Raw genomic sequence first — 17,765 nt, forward strand, 5'->3', positions numbered from 1 at the left:
ACCAAGATGCACTGAAGGCACATGCTGAGTTTAATTGCGGAGGCAGGCATCAAGCTTATCTAACGGGCACAGTCACAAGTCAGTAATGTTCATTTTGCATTCAGTTAAATTCCGAGTAGTTTAATCAGAAAAGTAATCTGGAAATAGTGACAAATCTCTTTATTCATTAAGAGCAAGCAGCCCTTAAAAAGCCAAATCAAAGTGGGCTGCTGCGAGCTCAGATCAGCATATGGTCTTTCATTAGTGGCACTGATATTTACCAGCAGAGAGGATTTTCACGCCCTGAGTTTGTGCCATGCTCCCTTTGAGTCACTCTGACAATCAAAAGGAAATAAAAATATTATCAACAATTATTACCTGCATGTCCTAGCCACTGCTCAAGGCTCATATCAAGGTCCTACAGACATTCCCATGGGAGCATTACACATTTCTAATGCTCATTACACATCTCTAATGCACCAAGCTGTGTCATACAGAAAAACATTGTTGTTGTATTCTTCAGTTTCAAAATCACATTTTTCTTGACAAAGTTTACTGTCAGTGAAGAATGATTCGCTTTTCTTATGTGTAGACATGTTTGTATTACTGCAACAAGATCTTCTACTCTGATAAAGGCTTCCACACACACAGGCCTGAAAATGATCTATCAGAGTCCACATCTGTCCTTGACACCCACAATGCTAGTGTTAATTTCACTGAGGTGCATAAAATGGGGCTGCCAAGTCCCATGAACACAACTGCTATTCCCCACCTCCCATTTTGAGAAACTTTAATTTCTTTATGCAGCAGTTGTGTTGTGAAAAATCATCAACATCACATGCATCTTTCATTTTGTGAGGAACAAACTAAAGATCAAGAAGATTCCGCATGACCACAGGTCTGTCTGTAAAGAGTTCACTGGTGGTTTGAGGCATTTTTGAGTGAGTTTATTATGAAGCACTAAGCATATGTTGTTAATGTTCACTCAGAGTAAAATGTTTTTCTGAATATTTACACCTATTAAACATCCTTGCACCTCCACAGGCTGTTTAGCATACCATACACTCAACTCCACAGGCCTGTTTGTTCTGGTAGACACAAAGGAAGTTCTACTTGGTGTTACAGCACAACAAATTGAATAAATATAGTAAAGTTACAAGAGCCTGAACTCCCCTTGAGTGATAAAACAAAAATCAGTGATATTCAGGTGCTCCAAGGAACTGTCCTAGGGCATCATCACTTGAGAAATAAATTGAGAAATAAACCAATGGCATACCATTGGTTTTGCTTGGTGGGTAGAATCAAATCCGAAGGAACCAAGTCAGTGAGGAAGTATGTATTTCAGAAATTATTTCCAAGCTGCACTTCCATTAGAAGACTAGTTTGGCTCCTTAGGTATATTGCTTTTTCACATGGCTATATTTTGGCTTAGACATTCATTCCTCAAATCAGGGGCAGGCCTACTTAAGAGAGAGAAGAGTCTATGCAGAAGATGGGTCAAGGCTCTTTTGCCTCTGAAGCACAGCTGAGTATCACTGGTGGCATTATATACACACTTTAAGATGACATATCCAAAGACAGACAGTATCCTGATCCTACTCTATTTAGGATACCAAACAATCAAAATGCTCAGCTGTATACTTCTTGAGGCCCTAGCTGAGATCTATGGAGTTGGAATTATTGTTTTTAAATTAACTTTATGGATTATAATTTATGCTTTCCAGAAAGCTTCCAAAGAACCTCATGCATGCGTATGTATTGCTAAGAGATCAGAAAACACAGGATGATTCATGAAAATTAACTGTTACCCAAGACAGTCATGACTCAAGTACTTGCTTTCAACTGTACAGCTTACAGTGTGCCTATACATCTTAGAACAAAACTTCTCTGGAGAAACAGCACTTGCACTAATGTTGCAATCCACCATTTGCAATGATATCATAAGCTAACTTAGAAGCTGCAAAATAAGATGCAAGTGCACTGTTAAATCTTTGCATAGTCTTCACAGGCAAACTGTGTTCACTTTTCTACATGTTTGCTTAAGAACTTAAATGGAATTCAACTAAAAAGTCCTCTTTGTGATATGGACCAAAGTAGATTTTAGTGGGAATACACATCTTTCCTGCCCTGCACAGGGGACCTGAAAAATGTTTCAACATTTACTTAAAATTATTTTCACATGAAAATTCCCCTTTAGAGGTTTCCAGTTTATGGTCACTGATTTCAAGTTAATAAGCAGAAGGGTATTTGAATAAAACATAATACAGTGCTTTGTAAAGTAAAGCTGCTAATCTGATTTAGATTGTTTCATTTCCAGCTCCATGACTCTGTTTCCAGTCAGTAGCTTTGTTGAAGGCTGTGTGTATTCCTAAGTTCCTTGAGATATTTTTGTTGTCAGAAATTTATATTAATAGCACCAATGAAAAGAGCCCACTAACAAACACTCCAATAATGGAAAGTACACATGAAATAAAGCAGATTTAAAAACCATCAAGACAATGCATTTTTCTCATTTATTCAAATCTTCTGCAGGAAGTAAACACTGAAAGATTTAAAAAAACTTCACACTGCAGTATGTACAGTTTTGTGACATCACATGAGGAAATTAATTTCTAATAAAAAAATGAGACCAGTTAGATAAATTACTGAAGACACATCACAATAAAATTGGTTGTGGTAAAATCCCAAATTCTTATGTATGGCAATGAAAATCAATATTCCTTTGTCTTACAGGGATAGCATAGTCCTGGTACAATATTTCAATTACGCAAAATGGAGTCCTGAACTTACATAACTGATTATAGTTGTATGAGTACTTCTTGTTTTAAAAGTAGTTTTGTAGGTTTTTTTTTTTTCCCAGACCCTTTTGATTTGAAGCACATTCTTTCACAAAGCTAAAATACCACAGCAGAAGTCATGTCCAGAAGTGGAATACTGTTGTGTTTTGAACTGACCTGACTTAAGACATTTTATTTTTTTGCCAACGCACAGATGCACAGGGTCCCCCATGCACTTTTCATGCAGCAGGTAATCACAACTTTAAATAAAAGTATTTTTCTATACATTCTTCCAGACTTGCAACTGTATACATACATGCAAAAGTTTTTAAACCTATGTGATCATATTTACACTTATACATGGAATATACATAACAAAAAAGATTAAAAGGGTTTTTTTCCTTTGCATTAGAACAATACAAAATATGTATTTTTCATTAAGGAAACCACTATTTACATCACCTTTTAAAAACCAATTTCAACATATTATAGGTGTAACAAGTTGATGTATTTACATTATATATAAATATATATAATATATACTTACCAGTTTACTCCTCTGTAAGATGTGGCAGAGAACAAACTGGTAATATTATGTCACTGACGTCAATGAGAGCTGTAATACTTTCACCAACATTTAACAGGGAAAATTTAAACCATTCATTTCTTTCTTTTAAAAACATTTGTAAATTAAAAATTTAAAAACATTACTAAGAGTAAATGGCTAAGAAAAGTGAAAGTTATGGCTGAATTCCCTTTTGATCTTGTAATGTTTATAAGCTTCTCAAACTGAGCCACCCGGTTATGTGGTATCAGTGGAGAAGCCCTCCAGCAAAACATCTCTGATTCTACAGTCACACACTACCCCCATCATTTCCTCAAACTTTGGCAGAGAAGACACTAGAAATCTGGTTCTCAGTCCCCTACACTTTCTTCTGGAAAGAAAAGGCATATCTGCATGGCAATTACAAGTCAATCCCCAAATCCAGCTAGCTTGGAAGCTACACCACCACAGTGGGTGAAGCAGCATAAGCCTGCCGATGTCCCCTCGAGCAAGGCATTGGGCACTTAGCAACCCAACTGCTGCTGCAACCATTCCCAGTTAAGTGAGGTTAAAGTTAATTCAGGTCTAAGACACAAGGGGTTGCAATTACAACTTTAAGTGTGGTATAGACACATCCCTAACTCACTTCACTGCTTCATGAGGTGGAGGCAGCTTTCCCCCAGCAGTCTCACCCAGCTACAACTGGGATACATTCTTCCCTCCCTCCCTGCTCCTTTGATGGAAAGATCAGACAACAGCACCCATCAACCCTGCACCTCTTTGACTACACAGCTATTGCTGCCAATATATGACAAGGCCCCATTTTTCTTCAAGTCTATAGTCTAAAGGCCTAGCTGAAACTTCAGCCTCCTGAGTTTGCAGAGCTGTCTTTGAAGCTTCCACTCCCCCAGACTGAGGAAGCATACTGGGGACAGAAATGCATATCCTAGTAGTAAACATCTACTGAATCAAGGAGACAGGAGTTGCTGAGAAAACCAAGCGTTACTCAACAGATGACCTTGGTTTGTCATTCATCTACAGGACTGGTGGAAATCAAAGATCTTTGAGTTTCTTGGGAAAATATGGCCAGCCCTACTAGTCCTTCTGCTGGTGCAGTAAACCCAGCTCCTGCACCCCCCTTTTCTGATGGAAAAGTCCTCAAGGAAGACAATGGTGACTCCTTTTTACTCACCCATGCTACAAGATAAAAAATTATTACAGAGCCTTTGGTCCTCAGGTTTAAAAAGGCTGTAAATATGGATGGGGTAGATTTTAAAGAATGTCTTCCCTAGAGAGGGGTAACATCAGTGATATTGGAGAATTTCATATAGGAAACTGTTGCCCTCTTAGCAGTCGACTGAAGAGTGTTCAGTTGGCATGTTCTACCTTCTCTCAAGGGCCTCATTGTTATGTTATGTGCTGCTTGAGACTGCAACGTCTACAAGAGGTAAGATTCTTCCATGAACAGCATGTCCTAAACTTAAATTCTTGTGTATTATAGTTTACTGACGTCTGTGAGAATGGTAATACCCTTTCATTAACATCACCTAAAAAGAAAGCTAAATCATTAACTGGTCAAACTGTTAACATTTTAACTTAAATGTTTTATAAAACTTTAAAAACTAAATGTTCAAAAGTATGTATCATAACAATAGACTACCATAGAATAAATACACAGGTAAGCACACTCCTAGACTCCAATATTACTTTTTGTTAGGGTTAGACTCTCCTTCCCTACTTTTCATCTCAACTTTGTTTTGATGAAGCTTTTCCAACCAGATTATTTCAAATCCATTCAAACTGCATTTTTCTGTGGAGCCCTTCAAGTAAATTATAGCCCTGTATTTACTCCGGGGACCATCTATTATTCTATATTGTATATATTTCCTAGCTATATACATGTTTTTTCAAGAAAAATAATCAATTAAGACTTTAAGAGACATTTAATGGATGGAACAAATACCATCTTTTTAATATTTCTGCTGGGTTGACTCATATAAAAAGAATTCAGTTCCACTGTCAATCCAAAATATACTTTATCTCGTTAATGATTATTCTATGAGACATCTGAATTGTCATTGGGCCACTTATAAATGCAATATTAAAGACAAACAAAATTTTATTTTTATATTATACTTCAGACAATGACATTTAAAGTGATATTAGATTTGTGTGAAGGTTTTAAAATATAAATCTTCTTTGTACAGCCCATTAATATATTACGCTTCACCCAAATAACATAAAAATATATCTTTAAATCGCTCTGTTATTTCTCATATAAACCAGGGGGAATGTTTTATATGGGATACCGCCAAATATTTGTGTTCCCTAAAAGAAAGTATCCCCCCCAGGGGGGCAAAACAGAATAGTGGTGCATTTTCCAGTGGACAGACAGGAGAAGTCCCTTTCAGTAGGGACTGCAGTGGAGAGAGAGGAAACTGATCCCAGGCAGGAGGACAAGAGGGGGACAACGGCTCACCCTGTCTCAGCAAGCCAGCAGTTTAGGAAAAGGATCTCTGAAACCAAACAAGGAAAAGAGCAAAACGCCCCATTACTCATCTCTGCTATGCAAACATGAGATGGACAGAAACAGCAGTTTTGTCATGTCATCGGCTCTCAAGGGTGAAAACAGTCAAAATTAAAACAGAGTGTAGCTCTCATCATCTGTGCAAGCCAACTACTTAGCTGTTCGCTGATAGCATAGGGGATTACCAGTGAAATTAGAAGCTACAGAGAACATTTTTTTCAGGGGAGTAAAAAGTTCAGCAAAACTTAAGGTAGGCAATAATGCATATAATTTAGAGGAACTGGATTTTGTCCTCCTCCTCCCCCATGAGAAATAAAGGCTGCAAATGGAGTTAACACTGACAGTGTTAACAGGAAAGCAGAGCCACATGGCTCTTCCCCAGCCAGCAATTCTTTTAAGGTATCTCAGCTTTGACCGCAATTTTCAGTTACTCCCTTCTCAGGATGATACTGCCAGATGTTACAAATCACAGCACAGGTGGGGATTGAGGAAAAGGGCAGAGGAGGATTTCTCAGACATGTCCCACCATCCATTACAGAACATGACAAAACCACGATTTCATCCTCAGTGCAACCCTAAAAATTATTCTAAAACCAGGTTTTCTGCAGTGAAAGGGTAGTGCACTGAACCATGCATCACCTGTTCAGAGAGTAATAAATATTGGCAGAATATGGATTCTTTTCCCTGGTTGTAGGAAGAGGCCAACACATTTTTCATTAAAATCCTATTCCATCTTTGAGTGGAAGTCTGATGTGCTGCTTTAGAGTAGTCGGTATTCTTCTGCAGGGGATAGAGGATGGTGCTAAACAGACAACTCTGCTCATCTGCTTCACAAACTTTCCACCATTTTCCTCACCAAATATATGTACTAAACTTTCTTAATCCACTACTCCAAGAGGCATTTTGGCTTTCCTCTTTTAAGCAGGGAAGTAACAGGAATGCGCCAACAAAAGGACTCATGCAGTACTTGCATGGCCTATGAAAATCTTCCTTTTGTATAAAAACCTAGAAAAAACCCTTAATCATAACTAATAACTATGGCTAAGGATTCTGAGGAAGGCATTTGTCAAGAGCAGGGCAAAGAAGAAAATAAGATTTTACACCACTATTCTGTCAGGACCACAAACAAGATTTAAAAATAACAATAAAAATTTTGGAAGCACTAAAAATACATTTCAGTGCATTTCAATTATTAACACTGACACAGGTTTTCCAATATGACGAGCTAACACCTTGGACGGACTGCTCCATTTCTTAAAAGTTATTTTTAAAATTTCACAAAACATATTAAACATTCAAAAAAAAGTACACAGTCTCTATGCTCAGGCTTCAAAAAAATAAGGATTATTTTACAGGGAGGAAGGAAACGCAGCATTACCACCACCTAGGCTGTACGCTTACACTTTATGTTATACCAAAAACTTGCAGATCCGAATAAGACTCTGATCAAAGAGTACTCATAACTTAATCTGATACATACAGAAATGTCTTGTACAAATTACAACCTTTCTAGTTTCCTTGTGACAATCTATTGTAAAGCAAATTTTATCTACATGTATTTTAAATAACATCACCAGAAAAATAAAAAGTTTATCAAATGAAAACATGTTTCAATTAGACCATGCTTTTCTAAAATCATGCTCAATTTGTACAGTAGTCAAGTTCATACTCGTTTTTATTTTTTTCTTTTTTTTTTTTTTTAAACAAAGATTCAAAACCACTGATTGTAAACTCATTGAGGAGGCTGTAGTTCATTCTGGCTCTTTTTTGATTGTTAGCACTTTTTCCAGAAGTCCATGCACTTCTCCATTCACACCATGTTGGTGAGAGGTCTTACTCCCCATATGGCTGTTGTAAGGGCTTCTTAAGTTACTAAAAGGAGTTTTAAGCTCTGCATCAGATGTCAACTCCTCTTTGATTGTAACATGAGTTGAACTATCAGTAAATGAAGGTTCATTCCAAATTTCTTTGTCATGTGCTTCTTGGCTACTAACGGAGTTGCCACCTTTCTGTAACATGTAGTACAATATTGGGTTGGTTTTGGTCAGTCTCGGAGAGTCTTTTTCATAATCATTCTTGTCCATACCTGTGATCACCCATCTGATGGGCCCTTTTTCACTGGGCATGGGACACATGCTAAACTGGTCGGACTCTAGTCTAGATACTGTACTCCCCAAATGTTCAGGGAATGGGGAACTGGCAGGACTTTTTACTGCTACAGGATACTGAAATGTTCTATGATCTACACAATTGTTTTGTTGCACAGGGCTTCCCATTAATGCATTTACTGAAGAAATGCTGAATTCAGGTTTATTAATTGTTGCACTGGTTTTGTTTCCTTTTTTCTTGCCCTCCGTTAGTATGTTATTCCTATGTTGTGACAGATCTCTCTCACAGTTTTCTGAGAGAAGCAGCTGTTTCAACACATTAAAGCCTTTACTATCTCTAGACCAACTCCTATTTTCACTTTCATTACTTGAACCATGACTTACAGCATATTTAAATTCAGCATCACTTCTGCTGAATTTCAGTTCTTGCTGGTTAAGCAAAGGGCCGTACAGTGCCTCGGTGGGAGAAGTGTGATTGTTTGCAGCATCAGACACATTACTTCTCATCTTTTTTAATGGACTTTCCAAGAGCTCAGCATGAAGCTTCCTCTTCTTCGGTACTGTGCAAAAACTCTTTGATTCGAGGTGTGTCAGCTCATTGTTTCGGTGACTTCTGTCCAGCTCATCTGCAGGGTAACTGTCTTGATTCTGTCTCAGCAACCTACTCAGCAGGCCATTTTTGGAAAAAGAGAAATCTTGAGGTGAAAGAGGCTCAGATTTCAACTCCTCTGATGCTGGAGAAGCAGCTGTGTTTCTCTTCAGTGAATGAACAAATCCTTGAAATTTGTTACCCTTGCACTCTCTTACTTGTTGTGCATTTGAATTATAAGGAACATTTGCTTCTTCAGATGGTTCCGTTTTTATTTTCACCATCAATATTTGCTCATTCAAAGCCTTATCTGTCTGTTCTGGAGAACTTTCATCTCTTAAAAGCATCCTTTCTTTCTTTTCACTTTTACCTTTGTTGGGAGTTCCCAGAAGCAGCTGAAGGACAGTGCGCCTTTCAAGGAGATTTTCTATTTCCGAACCTGGAAGTCCTTGTTCAGCGGGTGCAGGCTGACAACTGAATATTTTGTTATTTTCTTCATGCGTACTCAATTTATTCGTAAGTAGAGGGCTGTTCAATCTATCAATCAAGCCAACAGGTTTATCTGTGTTCCCTGCTAGCAGCTGTTTGCTAGCTCTTTGTTCTTCACTTGACACGGAAGTCTGCATGCCGCACTGAGCGAGATTCTGCAACAGTTTGCTGGCACTGAATGCTGAGGAGTTCTGGGGACTATCGTTCCTGCTCAGCTTGGCTCCTTGAATTTCTTTGCTTTTAGAAAGGTCTATCAAATGCTTAGATGCGGTATTCATCAGTCTGTCCGGCTGGATGCTGCAGGCATACGGTGGTGAGCTACGCTTGATGGCTAATGATTGGTGCGAGAGATTTATAGGAGAGTCTGCTTTTGTAGAAGCCAACAAAGGTGGAGTGCTTAACGGAGTCATTCGGTTTGCACTGGGACTGTCAGTAACAGGAGTCCTTTTACCAGTCTGTACAGTGAATTTTGCCACATCAGCTGCACTGTGTGGTCCCTGAGGGTCATTACTCTTGTCTACTTTTTCTTCACTCTTATGCCCAAGTAACAGCTGAAGTAGTGTTACTTTCTGATGGGGATTCAGCTTAGAAGCTTTCGGAGTGTCTTTGTCTTCCTTGTTCTCTGGACAGGAAACCTTTGGATCCCAGTTATGAAGCAAGGATTGAGTCAGGTTATCCAGTGATGCAGGTGGACCTGTATCGGGTTTATCTGTCCTCTGTTTAAAGGATAGGTCTATAGGAAGACAGTTAGAATGAGAGCTTTCATCGTCACTGCTGTCATCTTCTGTAAAACTAGGATTGTTGTCTGAATACTCATCAATAGTTGTTGGTGTGCTGCTGTCTTCAAAAATGCTGGCTCTCTCACTCTGTTCGTGCCTTTTTACATGTTTGGTGGTATTCTGGCTTTTCAGCAGATGCAAGAGCAAACTGTTGCTGGGAGAGGTTTTCAGGTTACTCCTTTCCAAAGTACTTTTGTATCCCAGAGTTTTGGGAGGTGAATGCATGATTCCCACTGAACTCTGATACGGTGTCATATTGGTTTTGCCAGACACTGTTTTGGTTGATGATCCTGTTTGACCATTGAGATGGCTTGTCATTCCTTTTGCTAAACCGAATTGGCCAGTATCTTTCTGAGTGCTTTCTTGTAATCTGGCCATAGCTGCAAGTCTCTCACTTGCTATTTGATTTGCATTTTGTGCTTTTAAAGCATGTTCCCTGGAGTACTGCTGCAAGTGAGCTTCACTTGAAAGGAGTAAAGCTAGCTGGCTGCATGCTACACTGGGCTTCGGTGAAGCAGCAGGACTAGATCGTTTCTCTACCATGCTCGCAACAGCTTGTAATCTTGCAGCACATGACAGTGGCTCATTTATCACTTTAGGTCCGCTCTGTACCGCATGAGGGGATTCTATAAACCTCTCTTTGGGCAGGTTCTTTGTTATATCAGGCAGGCTGTTGTCCAGCTTCTGATCTTTTGCTTTGCTCTTCTTCAGTAGAGTCTTCAGGTGACTGGATGCAACACCATAGCACCTTAAATCTTTCTCCACTTGTAAAGAATCATCACTAAGGGAATACCCTTGCTCCTTAAGGCTCTGCCTAATCTGCTGTGACAGAGCAACACTTTGCAGCCTAGAGCTGAATGACTGAAGCAGAGAGGCAAGTAATGTGCTATCCTGTTTGCCTTTAGGCACATTTTCAACCATGCCAGCTAACAAAGCTTCCTTTTTTCCATCTAAATCTACAATGGAATCAGACAACCTCCTTCTCTTTGCCGCATTCCAATCTTCAGAAGACTGCAACAGTCTTGCTTTTTTGAGGTGCAGCATGCCAGATCCCTGATATGTATTTGTGTTAAGAACTGGACCATTACTTTGACAGTTGGGAAATATATTTCCAGAAATCTTAAAGTTTTGATCCTCTCCACTATGCCCAGTAGACTTTTTGTCAACTGCAGTACCTGAGCCTCCTGCTGCTTGATGCATTAGTAATCCCTCTAGGTAAGTTAGAACAACAGAATCCTGGTGCATCTCAGAGCCAAGCTCTTCTCCATGAGTCATGTTCAATAAAAGTTTCCAAAAGGGCTCTGGTTCTATTCACTTCAAAGACTAAGTTTTGCTGTAGCTGAATCGAGATGCAGAGTTAAGAAATAACAGGTAGATGTCTGTAGAGTTTTCTCACAGACTTTCAGAAACAATAAAAAAAGTCATATTCCAAGCAGGCTTCTTCCACTGTATACTGTTTGATGAGCCAGGTTTCCAATCATATCAATCTGCTGATAGCTAGAATATTTATGAAAGGTGTCTAGGAGAAGCACTCAAAACATGAATCCACCGTAATAAAGTTCCATTAAGTATTTGCCACGTTCTTTCTCCAGAAAGCCAGCTTGTTTTTCATCTTTTTCCATCTCCACCAAGCACATAAAATTCCTAAGTGAAAAAAACAAAACAAAAAACAAAGAAAATATTTAGGATAAGATCTAATTGCATAACACTTTTTTTCTTTTTTTTTTTAATGCACTTAGTCAGACATTCGGGATATATAAGCAATATCTACATTCCAGAAGAAATTAAAGATCAAGTAATGGACAAAGTACATGGTAACTAATTTAAAAAACTTTGTGAAAAAATTCTGAGAAATAAAATTTTATACAAAAATTAAGCTTAATTATCATAAGAATAGCTACTTCAAGTGTTCATCTAATTTCTCTATTCTACAGCTCAAAATAAGGAATAGTAAACATGAAAAAACCCTGTATTTAGTGATTTAATGTTTTCCTAAAAATTACATTGGATTTTACTTCACAGTTGCATCAACTTTCTTCTCATGTTAATACACAGGACATGCAGACTATCCCTCTAAAAGAGAATTAATGGGAAAAGGCATGCCTAAATTCAACGTTTAGGTTCATGTTGGATCTGTTTCAAATAACAGAATAGGTAGCATCATATATATGAGTACATTTTTGTTTGGCAGGTAGATGGTGTTGCTAAAAGTAGAAACCAAGTTGTCACTGCTGCTCAGAACTACCTAGTAATGCAACATCTAGCATGATAGCCCAACAGGGAGGAAATCTGTTTTCTTACAACTCCAAACTACCTCAAATCATTAGAAGAATCATGTGATCGGAGTGGTGAAAAGGGTGCTTATGTTCCTGATATAACAAATCCTGATATCAAAATCTTCCCTTCGCTGGATGATTTTTACCTTTAGTTTCTTTCCATGTATTGAGTATATAATGGTAAAACAACCTCAGGTGTTCCTTGAGGTCTTGTTATTTTCAAAGAGTGCAGAACACCTCTACTCAATACTTTCTTGCATGAGGCAGTATGCTATAAAAAGCTGTTTTAAAAAGCACAACAATGGTGCTTATGCTAGATGCACCTCTTCAGTTTTAGTTATATTACTGGTCAGTGATAGCATGGACAGTTCAGACAGTCACCACAGTTCAATATTGAGATCATTACACCACACATGCCTATTCTTTCATTTATTCAGTTCTAAACTGGCATAAATATTCAACATGAGGAAAGCTAAGTGTCTTTCCACATATCTAACTCTGCAGTTCGCTTTCACAGACTAAAAGCCCATTGAAAACCTGCATTTACAAGTTTTAAAAGGATGTACACAGATGAAATCCTTGCCTCCTTAAAGTGAATTAATATTTTATGATTGATTTCCCAGAGGCTATTTTTTAATTCAAAAGCTACAGGCAACCAGAAGTCAGAAAAATATCAGATCTAAAAAAAGTAAAGAATTAGAAGAACTACTAAATAGCCATAATGTTAACAGCCATATATCCCCCTGTGCAAATACTCCCTTAGATTCTAAGTCATTTAGAGAAACTCTAAAAACTGAGCCATCTCAAAAAAAAAAAAAAAAAAAAAAAAATTAAAATAACCAGCAACGCATTGTAGTGTAAATGTGTATCCCCATGTATCTAAGTATGAAACGAAAAGTTGGTAGCTATTGCTGGGGCCTCAGTACTTCTCTCGGAAATACATGTCTACATTAATCAGCATTTACATAATTACCTGTAGAAGACACTGTGTTCATTCAAATATATAACTACAACTTAAATGTGAATTCATCCAATTAAAAATTTCTGATCATCTCACTGTTCCTTCAAAAACCTGTGCACCTCTGGGTGGGCTTTTGCAGTTTCAGCCCAAAATGGACTAAAATCAGAAATAACAAATCCTTGAAGAAAAAAAAAAAAAAATCAAGGTTTCCAATTAATACATCACATATCCAGCAACTGCAACATCAATTCAGCTAGATTCATTTCCTCAAATATTTGGGAACGCACTTTATCCAGAAAATAGTTTTCTCACTTCCGAAGATAAACTGTTTATCTGCAGCCACATCTTCATATTTCAAAAGGGAATTAAGCTGACAGCATGCATTCTTAAAAGGGAGCGAGTAGCATTTGATACCCTGTGTTTTGTGTTTAAGAGAATAAAATTGAAATTTTTTCAAGATTTCTTACTATCCGATAAAAGCAAGCCTTGCAGGTCACCTTTACGATAAAGTCCCAAACAAATGCACCATTAAGCCAATATTCAGTAAAACTTTACTCATTACAGCTCTGGGTAATTAAAAAAAGACAATGCATTTATGCAAATCCCTTAGGTAGTCAAAAAGCCTGTTGGAGATGACAACACTTGTAGCCAGTAGAGTTTACATATAATAACTACTCTAAGAAGTGTTTTGCCACTTTTTTTTTTAATTACTCAGTTCTAAGGAAATATTGGTAATTTTACAGAAATCTGGTTGATGCAAAGGAGCCTTCATTAAAAAGAAAGAAATCTTGAAAAATTACATAAGGAATGGGACATCAGCTATCTTTCTAAAGAGCCTGTTCTGATCTAGTGCTGCAACAGGTATTACAGCATGATAAAAACCTTACATGACCTTAATGTACAATAACAAATGTGAAGAAGTCATCTGTCAAGAACTGAAATTACATTTTTAAAGAAGTCTCTAAACCTATACCTTATTTGTGATGGAAAACCAAGTAGTAAATTTCAGGGTCTCAAGGCAATCTCATAACTAAGCATTTCCAGTGAGTTCTGAACTGAGTATGCTTTTCTTCCACTATGTGAAGTGTGGTCATGTGGAAACCGAACCAGCTTTGGAAATTAATGTTTAGCTGGACACTAAGGCAACCATTTGGCAACCTTTTAAAAACATATTGACTGTACCGAAGAATTTCCCTGGACCCACTGAAATGTTTTTTCTCACTATTAAACATTATTCCAGAAATTACCAGAACCAACGGAAGAAAAAAAAAAGAACATAAATAGGGCAGAAGGAAGAGAAAGGAGAAGCCATACAGCAACAGATTTCATATTTCCCAGTAAAGGCTGAAGTAAGTTTATTGTAATTAGCCTCTAACATCAACCTCTAATACGTATGAATCTCTAGACCTAAAATTATATTTAACTGTTGTGACAAAACAAATTGATAAAGTTGACATGCTTTCCTGACCATGTAACTACTGTATATGCACTCTTTTTTTGTCGTTTCAACTATCTTTTTCCAGACTTCTGTATCCTAACAAATAAATAAACCACTTGTTTTGCAGAGACTATTTTCAGAACCTCCAAGAGCACGCACTGATCACAGCTCATTAAGCCATCTTTACCCAGACAGAACTAAAGGAGCAGCAGGATTCTTAGCACAAATGCTGCAACCTGGAGAGACACTCCCCAGGTGGAGCATACCATGGGAAATCAGTCCTACAGCCTTTTAAAATGTGCCTAGGGAAAAACTGTGGGCAGAATAGGGAAGATAAGAGAATATTAAAATATACACTGAACTGTGTATGTCCAGAATATTACTTCTACTTTTGCACTTGTTCAAATTTTTCTTTGTTTGCAAACTACAGATATACTTAGCTGTCACCAAGATTTTAAAAGAACGATAATAATGAACGTTAAGATCCTTTGCTTACCATGAAGTATTACTGCTGCAAGATACATGAAATCTGAGAACACATCTAACAGGTTAAACCACAACATCTGAGCAAATGACTTCTTACACCTGAATATATATTTATTTTTAAATAAAAACATTTAAAGAATTCTTTGAATTAACACACACACCTCAACCATAAAACCTAATTGGATACTCTAAACAAACTGCAGCCTCCTAGTTAACCCAACAGATATTCAGCGGCTGTTATTTAAGAAATTAAGAACAGTTCACAATTTAAACTAGCAAAATGACAGCCAAAAGACATTTTTCCAATATCCCTTATCCCTAGTGTTTCTAGCTAAATCCCTTTGCTAAATAGAAAAGAGCACCATAGTAAATGACCAACACTAGACTAGTACTATTTGAGTAGGACAGCTACACAATCCAATGGAGATAACTCATAAAACTTGATGTTATCAAGGTGTCAACTTCTGTAGTCTTAATTCAAGAGCTTTTGAAAAAAATCTTGTAGAAACTATTAAGGTATTTGTTTAGGAAATTGTCATGGCTAGCAGACTGCCTTCATGAACACTTATTAAAAGAGATTATCCAAACTCATGCACACTGTTAGAATGATTAATAGAGGTTGAGATGTGTGTATATACACACAGATGAAACATTTTGATAAACTGCATTTCAGAGTTCTTTAATGACTATTTAATTCCCATAGTTATTTAATGTTCCATTTTTAAGTTGAGTCAAAACATGAATTTGTAGAGCTGAAGTCAAACTGGTCTGTGAAATCAAAATCTTTAGTTATTTAGTAAATTCAGTGTTCTAATGGTTAGAAAACTACTGGAAGAGCCAGAAAAAGTCTCTCACTAGTTCACTTGACTTCCCATTCTCATATTCCCAAATGTAAAGGCTACAGCCCACCACATCAACCAGTGGCTCAGACAGTCATTTTAATTATTACAGATTTGAGGAACGCAGTGATTACAGTTGCAGCTTGGGATCCAGGGGTCCAATTACTTGCTGTGCTGCAGACAGGCTGTCTGACTTCTGGTTTTACTTTTCTGTACCCTGTTTTCCCAGATGGAGTAACAATAGATGCAAACTTCAGAAAGATAATTGAGGATAAATACATTAAAGGCTGTGTGTTGCTCAACAGCTCCAGGAATAGCTCTAAGTACCTAAACCGTAGGATTTTAAGTGATTCCCAATCCATATAGCTGCCTGCAGCAAAATGCTGCAGAGAACAACGAAATTAAGGTCTCCAGAAAAATTCCTAGATGCCCTGGAAACCAGCAGAATCTTGCAGCGAACTGAACATGAACAGGAAAAATAAGACTAGCTGTCTCAGAATTATTTTGTTATTAAATTCAATTTATACTACTTTGATTTTAGCAGGCAGGAAGGATGTATTCAGAGTAGTGGTATAAGCACTTCAGCTGACTCTTTTTGCTAAGGTTATAAGCAGTGAACAGGCCTGATTCAACAACCCAAGGTACCAAATCCACAGAGCTGCACAAACGTGCAGGTACTTCAATGGCACTTAAGCATGTGCTTTAAGAGAATCAAGTATTTAAGTGCTTTGCTAAATCCCCGCTTTATGTCAGAAATCTGTTGAGATGAATGGAGCAGCTGAGACCTCTTCACAGTTTTGATTCAGGCTGTCAAGACATCTTGAAGGTTCCCTTAGCAAATGTGATTTAGAAAAAGCAAAAAGTGATCAGATGGTGGAACAAAATTCAGCAATAAATGGATGAATTCTTCCATGGCTGCACTCAAAAGAACTTGGGAATCAACAAGCCTTTTTAACAATGAATTCATTTTATTAAAAAAAATCATCAGGCTCCTCTCCTACAATCATAGGATATCACTTTGAGAAAGCAAAAATAGGCTTCTTCCCAGGAGCTTGTCATGTTATTCACCCCTTCATCAGGCCCACTGACTGACTCCAAAAGCCATTTTAAACATGGAAAGGCTAGCCTATCCCTTCTAAGCAGCTCGGTCAGGAGAGGGCACACAAGGCATCGTGTTGCAGCAGCGGCAGCAGGAGGAGCCCCCGCTGCTGCCAGGATTTCTGGAGGGGCTCCGGAGGCCCCGACCCCGCCACGGAGCCAGCGTCCCCCACACCCTGGGCAGGGGTGTCCCCTCCAGGCTGGCGCGGTCCCACGGCCCCTCCTGCAGCACATGGCAGCATCGCTCACTCCATAGAAATACCCCCTTGGGGTAGCGGCAGGGTTAGCAAGAGCCACGGCTTCATGGCTAAATCCTGTGCAAGGATACGAAATGGAAAAGCCTCTTCCCTATCGTTTCATTAAACCGTGTCCTGCCAAGCACTGTCCTTTTCTTAAGAGAAGTTTTAGACAACAGAAAGGGGTGTTTTGGTTTGGTTCCCCCCCCCCCCCCCCCCCCCCAGTATTTGGGGGGGGGGGGGGGGGGGGGGGGAAGAGAGTTGAGTGGAAGGGAACAGACCCAAACCAGCCCAGTCAAAACCTTCTGATGACTTTAGCAGTTTAAATAGTAGGATTTTGAAAAATACCACAGAAAACCGATTCCGTAACAACTGACGCAATAGCTCAAAGAGATGCAAAATCCTCCATTTTATGAAAGCACAAACACTGAGTAACTGAGAAGTGCTAAATCACCTAAAATTGACAGGAACGCAGAACCAACAGCACGGCAGCACAAGAAACAGTTTTTCCTACGAGAATAAGATTTGACAGACCACTGGACTGAAATGTTAGCAAACGAACAACTGAGTGGGGAAGAAGAAACTCCAACTGTTCTGGAGGTAGAGACTATTTAGATTTACTTCGGCTTTTAAGAGACT

At 38.3% G+C, this 17,765-nt stretch overlaps 1 protein-coding gene across 5 annotated transcripts in view; it reads right to left on the bottom strand.

Annotated features, from left to right (window-relative positions):
* Window positions 1-2,473: 2,473 nt before the first annotated feature.
* The window catches only part of NRIP1 (nuclear receptor interacting protein 1), a 79,015-nt gene continuing 63,723 nt past the window's right edge, over window positions 2,474-17,765 (bottom strand). For all 5 annotated transcript variants that reach the window (XM_074858093.1, XM_074858087.1, XM_074858100.1 and 2 more), the window contains one exon: window positions 2,474-11,436. In XM_074858093.1, the coding sequence (XP_074714194.1) occupies window positions 7,579-11,067 (3,489 nt within the window). In that variant the 5' untranslated portion in view covers window positions 11,068-11,436 and the 3' untranslated portion in view covers window positions 2,474-7,578. The remainder of the gene's footprint in view (window positions 11,437-17,765) is intronic.

Source organism: Strix uralensis, chromosome 2, assembly GCF_047716275.1.
Source record: "Strix uralensis isolate ZFMK-TIS-50842 chromosome 2, bStrUra1, whole genome shotgun sequence".
Classification (NCBI taxonomy): Eukaryota; Metazoa; Chordata; class Aves; order Strigiformes; family Strigidae; genus Strix; species Strix uralensis.